The sequence below is a fragment of the Silurus aristotelis genome (genome assembly GCF_946808225.1).
Source record: "Silurus aristotelis genome assembly, chromosome: 16".
Lineage (NCBI taxonomy): Eukaryota > Metazoa > Chordata > Actinopteri > Siluriformes > Siluridae > Silurus > Silurus aristotelis.
In genome coordinates this window covers 5,383,792-5,404,404 of record NC_139589.1, presented here as the reverse complement: position 1 = coordinate 5,404,404, position 20,613 = coordinate 5,383,792, and the positions used below count along the sequence as shown (strand labels likewise).

General features: G+C 36.8%; 2 protein-coding genes across 4 annotated transcripts; both read right to left on the bottom strand.

Annotated features, from left to right (window-relative positions):
• Positions 1 to 589: 589 nt before the first annotated feature.
• On the bottom strand, positions 590 to 13,653 carry sart1 (spliceosome associated factor 1, recruiter of U4/U6.U5 tri-snRNP). Its single transcript, XM_083564575.1, has 21 exons — positions 12,970 to 13,653; positions 11,051 to 12,914; positions 8,505 to 8,559; positions 8,289 to 8,344; positions 8,080 to 8,206; positions 7,898 to 8,003; positions 7,703 to 7,780; positions 7,475 to 7,574; positions 7,243 to 7,385; positions 5,820 to 6,026; positions 5,399 to 5,511; positions 5,164 to 5,294; positions 4,959 to 5,083; positions 4,659 to 4,826; positions 3,468 to 3,578; positions 3,240 to 3,327; positions 3,059 to 3,149; positions 2,812 to 2,947; positions 2,636 to 2,725; positions 2,357 to 2,478; positions 590 to 929 (listed from the first exon to the last, which is right to left on the bottom strand). Exons 2-21 carry the CDS (start codon positions 11,322 to 11,324, stop codon positions 911 to 913), a joined length of 2,340 nt encoding a protein of 779 aa, XP_083420701.1. The 5' UTR covers positions 11,325 to 12,914; positions 12,970 to 13,653; the 3' UTR covers positions 590 to 910.
• LOC310739027 (N-acetyllactosaminide beta-1,3-N-acetylglucosaminyltransferase 2) lies at positions 13,383 to 20,070 on the bottom strand. Of its 3 annotated transcripts, XM_083564617.1 has the most exons (3): positions 19,986 to 20,070; positions 16,778 to 16,898; positions 13,383 to 16,211 (listed from the first exon to the last, which is right to left on the bottom strand). In XM_083564617.1, exon 3 carries the CDS (start codon positions 16,206 to 16,208, stop codon positions 14,874 to 14,876), a length of 1,335 nt encoding a protein of 444 aa, XP_083420743.1. In that variant the 5' UTR covers positions 16,209 to 16,211; positions 16,778 to 16,898; positions 19,986 to 20,070; the 3' UTR covers positions 13,383 to 14,873. The 3 variants fall into 3 exon arrangements, with proteins under 3 accessions (XP_083420743.1, XP_083420744.1, XP_083420742.1); XM_083564618.1 differs by lacking the exon at positions 19,986 to 20,070 and having other exon boundaries at positions 13,383 to 16,051; positions 16,778 to 17,069; XM_083564616.1 differs by lacking the exon at positions 19,986 to 20,070 and having other exon boundaries at positions 16,714 to 17,052.
• Positions 20,071 to 20,613: the final 543 nt, after the last annotated feature.

The following is a 20,613-nucleotide window of genomic DNA, read 5'->3' as shown; positions in this document are numbered from 1 at the left end:
TAGCTCCCATTCACAAAAAAAAAAAATTATATATATATTTACAATTTAAACTCGAATGAAACAGTTTTTCAAACAATACATTTGTATGCAATTTTACTTTTTTTGTCAAAATTTCCAGTTCTGAAATAATTACTGAATCTAGATTTATATATATATATATATATATATATATATATATATATATATATATATATATATATATATATATATATATATATATATATATATTCATTCATTTATTTGGGACTATTCTACCACAATTTCAATGCAAATATGACGAATTTAATGTAACAAAATACTGCCATTTGAGATTATGGTGGTTGTAATGTTTAGATATAGAGTACATGGCAACAGACATATACCTGTATGTGTTTCCCCAGACAGGACATATTTAGAATAAAATCCCTTTAGAAGGCAAAGAACACTTGTAAGAGTACATGTGCTGTCCAGTCAGATTTTTTCCCTCGATATGTTTCTGCAGAATTGGTATGCAGATTTGATTCCAACAACTTTAATTTATGGTCACTTCATCTGAGACGTGTGTGCTTTATAAAAGTGCACCACAAACGCACAAAAACAGTACATAAAGTCAAGTTTAAAGCAATAGCTTTTAATGAAAAAAATTGAGACAATGAGACAAATTCAAAGCATGAAATTTAAACAAAAGACAATGTCTGTGTGCGTGCATTTACGTATATATATATATATATATATATATATATATATATATATATATATATATATATATATATATATATACATATACACACACACATATATATACATACATACACACATACATACATACATACGCACGCACGCACGCACACTGCCGGACTATTTTATTTTCTAAAAGGAAAAGTGTTTTCACATGATCCACTGTAGAAGAATACGTTGATCAGAGATGCTTCTACTTGGTAATGGTATTCCTGTGGAAAAAGAAATTTTAAAGTGTCAAATATAATAGAGATACAAAACATTTGTATATTTTGTCTTCTTTTTGTAACAATGAAAAGATATAACCATAAAGTGAAGAACCTATAAACTAGACCATCTTGGATTTTCGTATATGATGACGAACAAGAAAGAAAGAGAGAGAGAGAGAGAGAGAGAGAGAGAGAGAGAGAGAGAGAGAGAGAGAGAGAGAAAGAAAGAGAGAGATTATGCATGTCTTGCATATAAAGAGTACCTAAATAAGTACCTAACAAAGCTGAAAGGCAAAATAATTGCATACTTCTCTCTCTTTCTAATCGTATATAAAAATAATTTGTCCTATACTTTTTCACCCAAAAAAATTCCATGCTGCAGGTTTGGTAATCAGACCAGAGAGAATTAGTTTTTATTTATTTATTATAAAGTCTGTGGAAACTTTCCTTATTCTGACACAAAATCTCTTACCCTGTAGCTAGACTCTCATCTGATCCACTTTCTACAGCTAAATCATTCACAGGAAAGCATGTGATTGGGCAAGCTGCACTTGAGGATCTGTTACACAAGCTGTGAAAACTGGAGACACTGAACTAGACCCCCCCCCAAACATTCTGCAACTGAGCCCTCGTTTGCCAATTGCTGTAAGGTGTAACAGGAGTCCCTCTGTCTGATCCCAACTTCTAATTAAGCTGGTATATGCGAATATGTATATGTGACAAAGACTGTGTATATATATATTTACTGGAAAGTGTGCCTGACATTGACCAGTGTATGTATTTATGAACGTACAGAAGATCAGAGTTCCGCCAGTTCAACTTACGACTTATAGATCTTACGATGATAGCGATACATCGGTATTGTAAAAAAAGATTTAAATTTTTTGCACGGACAGCAGGGACGCTGAAATGTGAGGGGTGTACTCACTTTTGTGAGATACTGTATATCAGGCATAACATTATGACTGGTGAAGTAAATAACACTGATTATTCTTTTCATCATGGCACCTGTAAGTGGGTGGAATATATTTATTAGGGACCAGGTGAACATTTTGTCCTCAAAGTTGACGTGTTAGAAGCAAGAAAAATGGGCAAGCGTGAGAATTTGAGAGGGTTTGACGAGCCGAATTGTGACGGCTAGACGACTGGGTCAGAGCATCTCCAAAACTACAATGTGTTCCTGGTTAGTATCTAATCAGAAGTGGTCCAAAGAAGGAACACTGGTAAACCGGTGACTGGGTCATGGGTGGCCGAGGCTCATTGATGCACGTGAGGGGTGAAGGCTGGTCCGTGTGGTCAAAAGTAAATGCTGTTAATGCTCGACGGATCATAACTGTTTTGGTAGCAAAAGGGGGACCAACACAATATTAAGCAGGTGGTCATAATGTTATGCCTAATCAATAACATCTCAACCCAGTGCAATTACTTACGCGTTCATACTCTTCCCGCTACCACTGAGTACAATGTAGGGAGTTTTCTGGGACTTCTGTTTCTCCTGTAGCAGGGCCACAGTACCAAGCGGAGTGTCACTACTGCTCATCTTCTTCAGCAACTGTAGGGTGAAACCAAGCCTTCAGTCAGTGTAATCACAGCATGAATAACACACAAACCCATCAAACCGGAATCCACTTTCTCTTCTGGCAAGATCTAGTTATAATACTAAACATAACAGATTTAAGTCTGCTTAGTAGGTGGCTAAAAGAACGTACCGCCTCCTCCTCCAGTTTTTTCATTCTTTTCTCGGTCTTCATCTTTCCAGACCCTTTGCCATGGAAACGATGAGATAGCTGTCTGAAAGCCTGAGTGGAGAAAGAACAATAGGGACATTATGGGTAATCGTTGAGCCATTTGTTCTAGCAAATGCTCAATAACTATATGCACAGACCTCTTTCGGGGTGAGCTTCCTCCCAGACTCGTCCACATATTCAATCTTAACATCTGGTCTGTAGCCCTCTTTCTCTTTGAAGTCCTGGGTGAAGCCCCTGTACTCCTCTCTCCTGCTGTATTTGTCATCAATGGCCCTGAACAGAGGATATGGAAGCAACAACTTAAAACATCAAAGCATGTCTAAAGAAAAACAAAAAAAACATGAAAGCATATTAAGGATTATTAGTTTTTAACATTTCGCTCACATCTTATCTTCAATGCAGTAGTTGTCATTTGGCAGAGCTCCTTTAGGGGCACGTACTCGAGCCACCTTCTGCATTTGAGTTTCCAACAACCCTGTGAAAAACAGTCAATGAAATCAAATCTAATTAAAATAAAAATCTTTTAACCAATATCCTTCAATAAGTCATCAGCTTCAGCATTTACCTTTGTTCTTGCAGAGCAGCAAAGCAGCCGCGAGCCCCGAGTTAACGATGGGCTCTTCGTCCAGAATGGTGGTTGAAGCAGTTGCGAACTTTACGAAACAAAAAATGAAAATGCTAAACGCTTTTCAGAACACTCCCACTCAACAGCAACACGCACAGGTTACATTTGGAATACAAACTTTTAAATATATACATCTTAAAACTGTGAATGTATGTAGGAAAGACTCACATCTGGTTGTTTCTGCTCCTCGTCCAGATTGACAGTGCTCCAGCCCACGTTATCGTCCATGTCTGAATCGGAGCCTCCAGCTCCATCTCGCTCTGCTTCCTGCTCAAAATCCTGCCCGAATTGCACCATAGAAAAGCTGGTCAGGTTCAGAACCACAGTGGTGGACAGTAACTAAGTAAATTGAATTTGTTACTGTACTAATGTTCTAGATTTTTCTGTACTTTAATGAAGTATTTCCTTTTGGGAAAACTTGCACTTTAACTTCACTACATTTCAAAGTCAAATATCTTATTTTTCTAAATATTTGTAATGTTGATATTCTGATATTTTGCAAAATCAGTCGTTCTTTTTTCAATTATGAATTTAACTGGTCAAACGCTCAGTAATCCGCCAATCAGTGGAGAGTTTTAAACTTGTTTTAATTGCCACTTTGTGGTATCTACTCATCACCAACATACAGTTCAGCATTTTGAGAGGACTAAATGGATGATGGACTCGAACATGCCACAACACCCGTGGTCTTTACTGCATAATATTTAGGAAGTGGTTGAAAAGAAGGTTTTAAACTTATAATTTATTAGATATCAATCAGTGTTTGACTCATTAATACCATTCTATTAATAAATCAGTGTGCTGAGATTAACAGAGTCTTTTCACATAAACTGAGTTGATTAAGCAAAGAGTCTTGTAACATAAATAATGGGAACATTATAGCCAGAATAAATCGCAGTACTTTGGATAAATACATTTGAAGGCAGATACTTTTGTACTTTTACGCAAGTGAAAGTTTAAAGGAAGCACATTTATTTTTACTGCAGTAATATTTCACCTACTGTATCTCTATTTTTTACACAAGTACATGGTTTGTGTACCTCGTCCACCACAGCAGAACAGATACAAAGCACCCCAATAACAATTACAGCTATTTCCGTGAAAATGAAGGTTCTCAGAATGCGGAAATGTCCAATAATTTGTAGTTGTCCAGGTGTCAATTTTTTATACATTAAGATCATTTGTGTTTGTATCTCAGAGATCTAAATAGCTGAATACAGGATTTTACACAAAAATACTTATTAGAAATGGTTCCTTCTACTACACAGATAAAACTACTTTTTCCACATGAATATAATGTGATTTTCAGCATCAGTATGCACTGTTAGGACAAGTTAACAATTCAGATCTAGAAATTACCATGATGTCCTCCTGGTCCTCTCGGTTTCCTGACAGGCCGTAGGTAGGAATGTCTCCCAGGGTGCGGCAGAACTCTGACGTGGCGTTAAAGACTATGTTGTTTTTCTTGTCTGGATCGTCTGCACCGTCTTCTTCGATTCTGTCCAGCACTTGCAGTTGTTCCATTACCTGGGATCGATTTACAGAAAAAAGGGGACTTCTTAGTACGCACAAGACCATCGAAGAAACCTCTGATTATTAAAATAGCATGTGTATTCAAATGAATACTCTGTAAGCATGTCATGAAAAGCACATTGCGACCTTCTCCCCGGAGTCTTTCAGCAGCTGCTTCTGTCGAAGCTTCCTCTGTTTCTCTAGTTGTTTTTGCAACTCCAGCTCAGCCTCGTCCTCTTCGATGACTTCAGGCTCCGGTGTGACAAAATCATCTACCAGAGTGATGCATACCATATTTGAACCCGAACAGACAGACAGTCATTTTTATTTATTTATAATGTTTGTTTCTCACCTTCGTCGCTGATATCCATGTCCGCTGTCCGAATGTCATCTGACTGCAGCAGCGTGTCTGTTATACCATCCTTCAAAGAAGCTTCCATCTGTTCGCCCTCTTCCACCTGCCTCTTGCCTCGGCCTCGTGACCTGAGCAACAGAAGAAGAAGAAGAAGCAGAAATCGTGTCAGACAGAACGCAAAGCAGCGGGACGCAAACACCTCTCAAAAAGGATGAAAAGGTGGACGTGTTACCTGGAGCCGAAATCCACGCTGCGAGAGTCGTCTGCGAGGAGGTCTTCGGTCTTTATTGGTTTCTCCCTTTTCCTGATTTTCTTGATGCGCCGTTTGGTTTTTTTAAAACCCACCTAAAAGAGAAGCGTGTGCATAGTGAAAATAAACCAGTTATACAATCAATACATAACGGCTGAAGTTCCTGGTATGGTGTACAAAGGCTCCCCATAACAAAAAAACAAAAAGTTTAAATTAAATAAAAAATGTGAATAATAATTAAAAAAAAAAGTGCCTAGTGCTGCAACTCTATTCAGCAAAAATATAGAACCTGTGGCCCGTGGGCTTTTGTTACTTGTCGCCTCCTACATCATCACGGCATTAAAGAGCTTTTTAAAGAGGTTTTGTATGTCCGTGTGAGAGACAGGCTCACACGCTGACTCACCATCTCCTGCTCGGTGTAGTACTCCGAGGCCACAGCGAGAGCCGGCATGTGCAGAGACTGGGCCTGATTGCGCAGCGTCTCTCTGATGGCCTGCAGCTCGCGCTCACTATCCCCTGCAGTGAAGCCGCCAGAGCCTAGCCGGAAGCTCTTCTTCTTCTCGCCCTCAATCTCCTCGTCGTACTTTGACAGGACTGACTTCGGCTTGAACTGAACAGATGGTGGAAACAGAAAAAGCATTTGAGAATAAAAAAGTTTTTCAATAGTTCTATTGTCAACTTTAAGCCAAATGATCAAAATCAGGCATGTTTTTGACATTACATTTTCAAGAATTTAATAGCAATAATAAAGGAACAAAGGTTTGTGGACACCTGAGCATAATTCGTGCCCATTTAATCCCTATATAATATTCTCCACTCTTCTGGGAAGATGTTCCACTAGATTTTGGAGTGAGATTGTGAAGATGTGCGCTCATTCACCCATAAGAGGAAGCATGAGGAGGCCTGGGGTGCAGTCAGCGATCCAATTTATCCCAAAGGTGTTGAGATTGGAACCAGTGGTGAACAGTAATGAAGTAACTGTAATTTGTTTGACTCATTAATATCATTCTATAAATAGATTGTTGTGCTGAGATTTACAGTCTTTTCACATAAACTGAGTTGATTAAGCAAACGGCCTTGTAACATAAATAATAGGAACATTATCGTCGTTATAAAAAATAAAAATAAATAAAATCGCAGTACATTGGATACTTAAGTACAACTGAATCAAATACGTTTGTACTTTTATGCAAGTGAAACTTTAAAGAGATCAGTTTTACTTTACAGTTTTTACAGTTGTTCTTACAGTTGTACTTCGTCCACCACTGGTCAGAACTCTGTAGCAGGCCACTTAAGATATTCCACTCCAACCCATGTAAACTAGATCTTCATGGTGCTGGCTTTGGGCCCAGTTGGCATTGTCATTGGTTCAATTCAAATCATGAAGCTTTTATTGTCGTTTTAAACATATATAGCTGATGCAATACATGGTGAAATAAGACGATGTTTCTCCAGAACCCTGGTGCTACATCACGCAACATAGAGCTACGTGACAGAACATATATGTTACCGGGTGCAAGGGTTGAACCCGGAGAGGCCGAGCATGAGAAAAGCTGGTTGCCACAAATAAAGGGAAAAGTGAATCGCATCCAGAAACATCCTATACAACTGCATTTAGTTTGAGGATGAATTGCATATGGCTGGAAGTCAGGTATCCCAATACTTTTGTCCATACAGTCCATATATAGTACTTATATATATATATACTGCATTTGCCACAATTAATGAGGAAATCTAGAGAACATAAGCATTCAGTGGATCTTTGGCACAATGGAAACAACAACAAAGGCTATGAAATGCTTTCCCTAGTTGTTCCTTGAGCTCACCATGACCATGTCGTCCACGCTCTCCTCCTCGTTGTACGGTTTGTATTCAGGCTTCTTCTTTTTCAGCTCGACGTTCTTCTCCGCCTTCTCGCGATCCACTATGTTCACATTCACCAGCACGTCCTCCTTCTCCTCGAGAACGCCTGGAATATGAGAATGTGTGCTTCAGCATATTTCTTTAATTTAAAAAAATTATAATACACAAATAATTAAGACCAAAAATCACACTCACCTTTGTCTTGCAGAGTCAAAACCACCGTCTCGCCCTCTGTAAAAGAGCCCATCTTGTGCTGTACGGTGAGACCTTTAAGATCGCGTGAACTGTAAGAATCCTGAAAAGAACATCTTATAAGATCTCAGTGCAAACACAAATCCCATCGCAGGGTGCATTCAAGATGTGGAACTGAATTAAATGGAACATAATGATTGGAAATTATATGGTACAGTTATTTTTCAGAACCTTTTTGCTTTGTGCGAACTCTTGTTCCACCAGGTCGCTGACTCCGAACTCTTCATCCATCTCCTCCAGGAGCTTGGCCTACCAATGAGAATTAATATCTATGACAACACACTGCATCACATTTAATAAAAAATAAATAAATAAATAAATAAATAAAAAATAATAATAAAAAAAAATGCAAGTCCACTGCTATACCCTTTTCTCAGCCATTTCCTTCTCCTTCGCAAGTTTGCGACTCTTCTCTACCCAGGCCGCAGTGTCGTCAAGCCATGGATCGTCTTCTGCAAGCGTCTTTACTTTGCTGAAACAAAAAAGACAAAGATCATAGGATCCTGAAGTGCTCAAATATAAAATCAAAGCGGCTCTGAGATTCATACCCGAGTTTCTGATTGAGCAGACGCTTCTCTTTAAGAGCGGCCAGTTTCTCTCTGATCTCACTCTGCTGTCTGATCTGCACAGGGTTGATCACTTCGGCCAGCAGAGGATCCTCCTTTGTACCAAGTTCTGAGTAAGTACAAAGTTTGGGTGAACAAAAGTCGTTATTAATACTGAGATTTGTTTAATGTAGTTGTTTTTAGTAAGTCACCTTTTTTGGCCTCATTCAGCTCGAGGGGCTTCAGACCCAGTTTGGCTCTCAGCTTACTGAAAAAAAGGGACAGTATATAAGATGCCCGGAGTAAACAATACACAGCCGTGTAAAAAATAAATAAATAAATTATATATATATATATATATATATATATATATATATATATATATATATATATATATATATATATATATATATATATATTTGACATACTTGGTCTCTTCGATGCTGAGTGAAGCATCACCAGCTGCTGATTTTGGTCCTGCATCTGCAAAGATGAATAAATTGATAAATATAAAGATGACAAACTTGTAAGGTTTTTATTAAAGAGAAAACCATCACCATAGCAGCAGCGGATTTAATCAATGAGCCATGCTGGTGTTTTTATAAAAAAAAAGTTTTTACATTGATTCATTTCCTGATATTTAGAATGTAGAGCTTATAGATCTGTATAGCTATAGTCCGTGCAGGACAGACGCCGACACCTCTTATGCACGTTACATGAGTACTACCTACTAGGGGCGTAACGGTAAATGTATTCGTACCGAACCATTTCAGTGCAGGGCTTTCTACCGAATGCAATCCTTTTTACCAGCGGAACATAGTTACAATCTGAATTCCCTCATAAACGTATTAAGTTGGTTTAGACTCCGCCTTGCATTTTAAGTGCAGTTTCATACACAACAAACACCAAAATACGAGTTGTAGTGCGTTGTAAAGAGCAGTTTTGCTCATACGTGAAATCATGGCCACCTCCTGTCATCTGCAACGTTTTTATGACAGCCAGCGCTATGGATTCCTTAGCGTATTGTGTACAGATTTAAGAATTTCGCATAAAAGGAAAAAATCCTGACAATTCCGCATATCGAGGGAGTGAATGAATGAAGGATGGAATTAAGTCATTTGCTAAAGTCTGCTGAAATAAGAACTGTTGGATAGAACATATCTTAGAAAATTTTATATTAAATGCAACACCCCCCCCCAAAAAAATGGGCTCCAACAAAATTCATTTTTTATCTATTTAATTACATTTCCCCATTTATTAGATTTGATTTAATCAAATCAATTTATGCAAATTTAAACTCAATTTAATCAATATAATAAAGTGCATACCATTAATTTTATTTATTCCATTTTATTTTGTATGTAATATATATATATATATATATATATATATATATATATATATATATATATATATATATATATATTTTTTTTTTTTTTTTTTTTTTTTTTTATTATAAAATATTAGTATTACTTTGTATTATTTAACCAAGCAGGCATTTTATTTCAAATTGTGTAAAAAAAAAAAAAAAAAAAAAAAAAAAAAAAAAAAAAAAAAAAAAAATCACATGTTGATGATAATAAACTGTGTTTGACAAGCAATTTTATGATTCGCATTTCTTCCCCCCAACCGTACCAAAATTGAACCAAACCAAGACCCAAACCGTGAATTTTTTGTAACGTTACACTCTAACTACTCTAACTACTAGCTACATACATGTGCATTCCTGAAACAGCCGATTTGCATTTAATGACGCCTGCAAAACTCTGGGAGATCAAAATGAACCATGAGTTCAAAGGCTGAAAAAACATTTAAATTTAGTTTGGAGCACTTTCAACAATAAACATTATTACAATGCATATTTGTGTTCTCATATTTATTTAAAAATCTCTCTCTCAACTAATGCCAGACTGGTTTGCAAAATAAATATAAAAATATAAAAATAAAAAAACAGTAATCTAAATCCCTGTGCTATTAACGTTTAGACTTTTTTTTAAGACTCCAAAGCACTTCAAGAAATTGAAAACAATGCTGTTTGCTAAATGCCATAATAATAATAATAATAATAAACACAGTTTGAACCAAATAAATAAATAAAACTCTCTTAATTAAACTCCAGAAATAAACATTTCAGTAATCCACAGAAATACTATTTGTAGACAGTGAAGTCAACATTAGTCACCTTCATTTGTGCAAATGTTGATTTTCAGGAACAACGTGCTCGTGTAAACGCCTGTAGCCTGAATGAACCTACTCATAAATAATAACATTTGATATGACACACTGATCAGGCGTAACATTGACAACCTGCCCAATATTGTGTCCGTTCCCCTTTTTGCTGCCAAAACAGTTCTGACGTTCGAGAATGAACAGAATAAACTTCTACAACAATTTGAGCTACAGGAGTTCATCTGTTGGATCGGACCACACAGACCAGCCTTCGCTCCTCACGTGCGTCAATGAACCTCGCTGGTTATCGCTGGGTAACCACTGTTCCTTCCTTGGAGCACTTTTGTTAGATACTGACCACTGCAGACCAGGAACATCCCACAAGAGCTGCAGTTTTGGAGATGCTCTGATCCAGTCGTCTAGACATCACATTTCGGCCCTCGTCAAACTCACTCAAATCCTTAAGCTTGCCCATTTTTCCTGCTTCGAACACATCAACTTTGAGAAGAAGATGTTTACTTGCTGCCTAATATATCCCACCTACTAACAGGTGCCATGATGAAGAGATAATCAGTGTTATTCACTTTACTAATGTTATGCCTGATCAGGCTTAGAAAAATTTAATGGAAAAGCAATTCTTGCAAATGTATTTCTAAATAAGATCAATCTTTTTTTGTCTCATAAGGCTCCAGGATATATTTATATAACTGGCTTGAATGTTTATAAATGCTCAATCAATATCGTGAAAGTACAGTGCGCATGCGCAGAACAACTTGGGCTCATTTTCCCCCAGAAACGGACTCACCTTCAGGCTCTTCATTACTGGGATCTACTTTCTCCTTCTTCACCCGCGGCTCTCCGGTGCTCTTCTCCCCCCTGCTCTTGCTCTCCTTCTCGGCAGCACGGCTGCTCCGGTCCCGAGAGCGGGATCTCTTTCTCTTCTCCTTGCCTTTCTCGCGCTCTTTGTCCTTCTCCCGGTCCTTGTGTCTGTGCTTTTTGTGCTCCCGATTACGCGCCTCTGGGTCCCGGTCCTTGTCCTTATCCTTATCCTTCTCTTTGTGTTTTTTAGACGATCCCATATCAGAATAGTTTCTCGCTGGTGCTGATGCTAACCGGGTAAAGCTAACTAGCTTAACTAACCCAAAACGCTTCTTCACGGAAACGAACAGGAATTAAAAACTACACCTAATGCGTATATTTATCATTAAATAACGAACACGAAGCAGTTTGTTTGCTCAAAAAACGCACTCGTCCACGCACACAAGCAAACAAATCACTCACTAGTCGTTGGGTGAATGTTGCGTTTGACCTTTGTAACTGTTTCCAGGTCAAATCTACGTCACAGTGAATTTTAAATACCGCCCCTAGTGTCAACAGACGGTATTGACGCCCTTTCCCCTCCTCAGCTTTTTTATTTTTTTAAATATTGTTTCCTGATTTTTTTGTGGTTTCAGGCTTGAGTTTTCTCATTTTTTCTACCATCTATTTTCAAAATGTATTGTGTTTTCTGATTTGTGGTTTTCAGATTTGTTTTATTTAGTTTTCTGCAATTGTAATTGTTTACTAAGTTTTTGTTGTTGTTTTCTGATTTCTTTACATCTTGTTTTCCTGAATTTCTTGTGTGCTTTCCAATTTTGTTTTGTGTTTTAGGATTTTTTCATTCTGTTTTTTGAATTGTTATTTTGTTTACCATTTCTCAGCCACCGTATTTAGCGCCTTAAACTTTACTAAAGCAAGAGCTGCTACCTGAACTACACATTGATTAAACAATACTGTGCTTGTAGCCTACATCATTACTGTGATATAAATTTGGGAAAACAAAAACTTTTTCAATCTTGAGTCTGACGACTTTCTTTCACAATATTTCTACATTTATGGCACTTGGCAGACACACATATTCAGAGCTACTTACAATGTTTTCATTCACTAAGGGTTAAGGGCCTACCTCAAGGGCCCAGCAGTGTGAGCTTGGTGGGATTTGAACTTACCACCATCCAATAAGTAGTTTAATGTCTTAACCATTAATTTTCACTTTTAAAAGCAAAGGATACTTCAGTACCAGTGTAATATCCCTGGACATCCCTGGATGCACCTTTGATGTATTATACTAATACACCTTGTTTTATATAGAATAGAAATGACTTTCTATTTCTTGGTTTTCCAATCAACAAAACAAACTCCAATGTTACCTATTGTGATCAAGCCGACTTAATAATTAGTCTTGTTTCTCAAGAAATCAAGAAAGTTTTATCTAATTTCAAAAATATCAATCAAAAGCATGCTACATTTCTATGAGGTTGTTAGTCACTAATGTCCCTTTTTTTATGATTTTGATTTTTTATTTTATTTTTTGCTAATTTTAACACTTACTGTAGACATACTTTGCTAAATGTCATTGGCTGACAAAACCTGGCTTACCATTACGGGTAAAAAATACAGTGTTGGAACAGCAACCCCAGACATAAACCCCACTGGAACTAGCATAATTCAGCACAAAATGTCTGAGGTGTTGGAACTAACTTACCACTACCTAAAATTTACACAATATTGGATCAAGTTTACTGTTACCCACAACTCATTACCCTAATGGATGTAGCTTGCCAATATCTAAAACATGAAAAGTGTCAGTTTAAACCTACTGTTACTGCAAACATATACTTACCAAATAACTACCTTAACAATACTCCAATCCTATACCTTGGTAAACTTGTATGGCATTTGAACCAACACCAAATATGTGAATACATTTTAAAGCTTAAAATCCTCTCAGAAATTCTGTCAAGTTGGCGGTAAAGTGGAGCAAATGAAGAACAGTAGGTGAATACAACATTATATTTAATAATCTAATTTAATTCAATTATGCTTCATCATTAATTCGGTTTTATTTTTTGAACACTGCATGTAGACTTTAGGATTTAGGAATGTGTTTGGGTTTTGGAAATCTTGCCTAAAGCTAAATACAAATGATTTTTAATGCAGGACTCTTTACTCAATTAAAAACCAAAGTTTGTTGGGAATGGAAGCAGTCAATAATCATTATTTATTTCAAGGCAGCAATACACCACATCTATTCCAGGACAACTAACCAGTGTTTCTAGTCAAATAAAACAAATAATTAAAACAAAAAAACCAACCAGTGAAGAAATAAAACTTTATTTTAAGATGCTCTGTAAAGACTAAATCTAAGTCTTATAGAACATCACTGAACACAAACAGCACAACACAGATCTAAAGTTATCTATGTTATAAAATTAATTATTTAAAAAATAAAGGTTATTAAATGTAGTTGTCGAGATGGACAAAGTGCTTTAAAAGCAGTCTAATAGAAAAATATATATTTGACATAATTTATGAGCAGTTTATGATACCAGAAAAATGCGAATCCTTTTTACTCCAGAAATGAAAAAACAATATGGCAAAACCCAAAGTTTAAACATCTTGGCAATGAAAAATATAATTTTGAACTGATGTTGATGGTTTAGAGACAGTGGCATTGAGGAAAAGACAGGAGGTGGAGCTGGAGGTAGCAGAGCTGAAGATGTTGAGATGTTGGGAGTGACGAGGATGGACAGGATTAAAAATGAGTTTATTAGAGAGACAGCGCATGTAGGATGTTTTGGAGACAAGGTGAGGGAGGTGAGATTGAGATGGTTTGGACATGTGCAGAGGAGGGACATGGGGTATATCAGTAGGAGGATGCTGAGGATGGAGCTGCCAGGAAGGAGGAAAAGAGCAAGAGCAAAGGGGAGGTTTATGGATGTGGTGAGGGAAGACACGCAGGTAGTTGGGTTGAAAGAGGCAGATGTAGAGGACAGGGTGGTATGGAGACGGATGATCCACTGTGGCGACTCCTAATGTGAGAAGCCGAAAGAAGAAGAAAAAGAAGAAGAAAAAGAAGAAGAAGGGGGTTTGTTTTTGTCTGTTTTAGACCTCTTGCAAAATTTTTTGTTTAGATTTAGAAGTTTTAATTAATTGGATTTGTACCAATAATTAAAACAAAGACCGTTAGACCTTTTAGACTGCATGTAGCCCATAACAAAAGATAGTATTGAGTTTATATTGTAACATGGTGACATTGCCGTTTCAGGATTTCTGTTTCATTTGTAACAATGTGCGAAATCAAGAGAATTTTATAATATGCGAAAAATGAAAACAATGGCTATAAAATGTAAACTTATCTTCACATGGACTATACAAAAGATATGATTTGCAATGATGTGACAAACCATACATATTTTTTTATCACAATGAAAGTTTTGTGTATTAATGCACAAAAAAAAAAAAAAAAAACACAACAGACAAATTAATAACCATAGATAAAAACCTTAATTTACAATAAATTAAAAAGAACATAACATGTTTGGTACATCACTTTGGAATAAACAAAAGTGGTTGATTCTGTTATGACATATTACTCATGCATAATGACTTCAGTAACCAGCATTAATAATCAAACCAAACAGACCACAGAGTGAACTATTTATTATGCAAATAATTACACCAATAATATGAAAATACCTGATGGTAACTATTCAAATCTAGCTTGTTTTTTTTTATATAAGCTTTTGAGTTGTAGTATGTAATATGCAAATCAGAGAAAGTCATTTCATTCCCCTCCAGTCTCTGTACTAGCACTCTTTTATTAGAGCTTTTAGGTCTCTCCACAGTGTAAGCATCTCTCTGGGACTACGCTTATGCACCAGTAGTACTTTGCGGTATGCACACGGCTTTTCTCTACTCGCCTCAGGTAGATCGAAGGTCAAAAACCCGGGATTATGACTCGGTGAAACACCCAGTCTCTGGAGACACATTCCCATGTACACATCATCAATGGGGAACAAATTGACCCGGTTTGAGACTGCTCGCAGCCTCATAGCCAGTGTGAAAGAGTAGACGACTCCTCCTCCACCTGCGTATGTTGGGTACACACCTTTATAAAAACTCTCAGGGATGTAATATTTCGCCGTGGGCTGGCGACTCGGCCATGCATTTGGTATCACGTCTCCTACAAGAAAATCGTCCTTTACTTTCTTGTTTGTCCCTTCTAGAGGAGCATGATGTTTCTTTAGGAAGTCTAACAGAGCACCAGTCCTGACAAAAACATCATCATCTCCTTTGAAGATGTAATGGGCTTGTGGACAGTGCACCGAGAGCCAGTCCCAGAAAAGTACGTCCTTCAGGGTGAGGTTAAAGAACGTGTCTCTAAAATCCCACTGCAGGATGTCCTTATGAAGTGTGCTCTCTAGCTGTAAAAGTGCCTCAAGGTCCGGATGAGGACCTGTTGTTAAGTCCTGCCTTCCAAGCAGGAAGACAGTGCGCACCTGCCACCTTTCCCCCCCTGCCTCCTCCTCTGCCCATCCAGTCTTCCCCCATGTCTCCCTTATGGCCTGCCTGTTCTCAAAGTTTCCCACCTGGGACTTGATTGCCATAAATAGCATAAGGGTCCCTGACTCTGTATTTTGTCCACTGCACATATCAGGCTGGTTCTTCAGGAGGGTGTAATTCCGACAATGCATGGACAAGACAAAATCCTTCATCTGCTCAGGCATAGTGTTAAAATCAGGCAGCTGAGATGCCCAGAGATGCCCAGGTTTACATGGAGAAAAGCTATCGTTTCCATGCATCCTGGTACTTTCAGTGCCTGGACCCCTGCCTGCTGTGGTGTTACCTCTCAATATAGGATTGTTTTCTCTGTCCTTCAGGTGCTGAAGGCGGTTCCACAAAGCCCCTTCTACCAAACGCAGGTTCCAGAAAGCATTCATTGGATGCGATGCAAGAGCTCCCGAGTTTGACCATGTGCCGGGGGCTATGAAATGAAGAGGCAGAGGCAGAGGCTTAGGCTCGGGTGTGTAGGACATGGCGACAAATATGGTCACCATAATATACACCAAGAGATGACTCATCATCAAAAACGGAAGAAGACAAAGGCACAAGGCCCTTCCACTACACCTGCACCGTGCCATGGACTGGAAACACAAGAGAAAAGGGAATGTAAGAACTTCAGAAAGGAAGATAAAAGGTAGACAAGTGGACATATTTATATATGTGAGTGCATTACATTTACAACAAAAGGTTTCCAGATAAGTTTAAATCCATGTCTTCCACGAAAATCTTTGTTTGTACCAAAGTAAGAACCATTATAAGAAAATCTCCTGGGGATTTAGTCTCTATGCTGTTGCCCCAGGGGGCTCATTAGCTGTGCTTGACTGAACATAGATTGGAACACCTTGCAACCCATGATATTTACATCATGCACCTCATGAGCGCTTTTATCTTTGTTTACACATTCTTATTTGCATTTCCTTTAAAAAAGTAAAAGTAAAAACATGACACTTAGTTTCCTCAGAAAAGGTGTGGATATTTTAATTTAAACCAGCCCTCCTACATCTCTCATTTCCATTCATGTGTTAATATTAAGACGTTAATATCACTCAAAACTTTTGGCAGATACACAATGAGAAAACATACCCAGTTTTATCAGCATCACATAACATCTTTGTGGCACCAAAGTTTCTTTCAAGTGTCTCATTACCTCCAAACTGTGCGGTCCAATCACCTCGATTTATTCAGGAAAAATATCTCTTGTCTTGGCATATCCGCAGACAGCCTTCTTCCACAATGTACCCGTTTTAAAAGCGCTCCCATGTCGACTCCTGTGTTTTAATGAGAGCACAATACAACAGAACCAGATATGCATTAGTATTAGGTCTCATGTCACAGATCCTTTTTCTGCATGCAGCTCAACCAAACAAAATAACAAATATGTCTCCTAAAACTGGGAGCAGGTGAAAATCTGTGTCAAGTCAATAAATGTTTCCTGGCAATGGACTTGGATTCTGTGTTGTACTCTCGTCCCCTTAGCAGGTTTCCTCCCACATGGAAGGCGTGTACAGGATGTGAATCAATCTAGAGACTAATTTATAATGCCGTTCACTTGAATACATTGAAATGTATTTTATAGCATTATTTCAAACACACACACATATATATATATATATATATATATATATATATATATATATATATATATATATATATATATATATATATATATATATATATATATATATATGAATACAGTTCAATACGATATTGTAAAAAAATTGCATTGCCCCATTGGTATAAAGCAAATATTAAGTATTTACATTATATTGCCAGTGCTAAAATGTAGGGTTTTAAAGGCACATGTATTTGTACCGAACCGTTTTGGTAGAAGGTTTTCGGTATGGTGTACACGTGAACCGAATGCAATTCTTTTTACGTGCTGAACATAGTTAAAATCTAAGTTCCCTCATGAACATATTATATGGCGGACTGCAAGTTTGTTTAATCTCCGCCTTGCACTTTGAGCGCAGTGTCACTGTGGCTACTCACTTCATAACGGAAACACGATTTGGGTTTGCACATGCCATTTCCTGTCATTGACAACGTTTTCAAAACGTATTTTTTTACAAGCTGCAGGAATTTAAGAAAATCCTGAAAATTCTGCATATCAAGTGAGTAAATGAATGAAGGATGGAAGGAATAAAGACATTGTTAAAGTCTGCTGAGTAGTAGAATAGTTAAGTAGATCATACCGTTAGAAAATTACATATTAAATGTAAAACTGACACACAAACACACACACATTTATATACACATCTGTCATACCCAAATAGGAGTAGAAATATCTGACATTTTGTACAAAGTAGTTAACAAGGCCAATATCACACGATTATTTCTATTTAAATATGGACCAAGAAACAAATTAGAACCTGGATTGTTTAATATTAAAGACATTGAACATTCACATTTCTTGTTTTAAATATATTAGTATTCTAACCTTCCTAATTTTTAAATTTCAATGAAAAAAATCAGAAATTAAATGGAGTCTCAGACTTTTGGACATCTGTATGTACATATCATTATGATGTATTACATTGTAGGAAGAACTAGTCAAAGTGTATACTTATAATGATGAACTAATAGCCACAGCATTGTACAATAACGCACACTGCTTCGCTTTGAGTAATTATGCAAAGATCATCGTTTTAAATTAAATGAGGTGGTAAATGGAAAGTTATCGCTTATCAGTCTACTAATTACTTATTTACCACTTGTTATAAAAAAAAAAGCAAGAAAGATGAAAATTCCTTTTGTTGACAAGCAAAACAAGTCTGATTGAGTGCGTTTTTGCACAAACACGTTTAAAAGATACAGTGCACTTTACAAACAAGATGAAGTTGGAGAACTTTTGCTAGCAATGTGCGTTTTGTGTTTGTCTTGTTATTTTCTGTTTAGATATCATGGCACACCTTGTGCTCAACTATGTCACTTGCTGCAGGCATTGTTATTAAAAGAAACATTTTATTTCACCCTTGAAAGCATTTTGTTAATTAAAAAAGGGTGTATTTTTTATGTTTCATCACCTACATCTTATATACTTATAGTCAAATATTTTCATAGCAGACCATTACAATTATAACAGCTGAGTTGTTTATACACTGTGGATTGCGCTTTAAAATAATTTAAAAGATCATTAAAAAAAATACACAAACGTGCTAATCTCAATACTTTTATAAATATAAAAATGCACCGTATTCAATTTTAATGTTTAATTCTTTAGAATTGACATTATTTTTTCAATATTAGTAGCTTTCTCACTGCATTACTGAAACAAGATGTAGTGGCTTGAAAGAGCAAATCTGACTTGGGTAAATTCAGCTTTGCCAATATATTAACATCAATACAAAATCAAGTGTATAAATATAAATTGTTTAGATTGACGAAGTGTTACCTCAAAGAAATGTAATCATATGCACATAGAGGTTTAGATCTATCTATCTATCTATCTATCTATCTATCTATCTATCTATCTATCTATCTATCTATCTATCTATCTATCTATCTATCTATCTATCTATCTATCTATCTATCTTATCTATCTTATCTATCTTATCTATATTGGACTATCAATTATAATCCAACATCCAAAAGACTTATTCTCTTGTCCCAGTTTTTGATGCCCCTTTCAGGCACTTTACCATTCTAGCGATACTCTGTCATTTGAACACTGAAGTGTCCTCGTGACTACGTGCTCAAAACATCCACCAGCTCCCACGTCCTGGCGCTGAGTCATTTTCACCAAAACGATTGAATGTCATCATTACCACCAATGTGGGCGTTGGGGTTCCCATAAAAACAGCTGATCCTGAGCTTTGTTCTGTAACAGTAGGTGGCCTGTAATGCTAAAACTATGCTGGAGCTGGAGTAGAACTCTAGCATAGAGTGTATTGATTTAAGGCCCTCTGGGCATAACTACAGCACACAGCAATCACATATTAAAACGAATGCTTATGTAACCACAGTGACTTCATTTGGCCAGGAAAAGCTGCTGATCTGACAAACATGATTGAACAGGCTATTCATGTCTGTTCTGTTCACTTTGGTAGTTGTAAAATTGTATGGCAAATATTAGTTTATTGAAATGTTATACATTTATCTAAGGCATTACAGTTAATAAAAAATAGGTGTTACTTAGTAACTGCTTCACACATATATATATATATACTAGTACATATAATAGTCCTTGAAAAAAGCACCACACACACACAAACATTTAGCATAGCCAATCAACCTACTTGGAAACGGAAACCAAAGGACCGATAATAAAAACGTGACATAAGATCAGTTACTGCACTCAACACCTGTAGCCTCACTTAATTCCATTTTTTAAAGAAATAAATCACTTTACTCCTTACCTTCAGCATTCTATATAGAAATAAGTGTCTCTAATCCATTCCTCTCTCATCCCGCCAACGTCTGTGCACAACAAATCAGTGGAATGGCTTCTAGAACTTTTGATTTGCATTTTATTTGCATTTTGCTCACCATTGAGTCAAAAACGTCTATTTGAATTCATCAAAGCAGAAAAGAACGATCAGCGTATCATACCAATTTGTCTTCTGTGTCCTACAATCTAAAGCCAAAAGTATGTGTTTCTATTCGCAAACTTTTTCGGCTGCAACAAATTTGCACAAAAGCATCGAGAATGTCTTCTTATACTGTCTATGAAATTGCACATGCTTATGGAATACGGCCATATGGGTGCGATGGTAGTGTCCACATACATTTGGCTATATTTTATAGGACAAATTGTATGATACCTATCGACATATTGTACTTGTGAGAATATAATTAACTAAAGAAATGGATTTTAGTAAAACTAATTGACTTTTTCAGACATTTCTGAATTCATCTCAGTGGTGAACAATTGTGTGGTAATTTTACAGTGCTTTTTCTTAAAGGGTTTAAGTAATCACAAGTGATAATCAATGTTTTAAAGACTGAGTATCATTGTTACTTTAGAACAAGATCAATCTCTTAGTC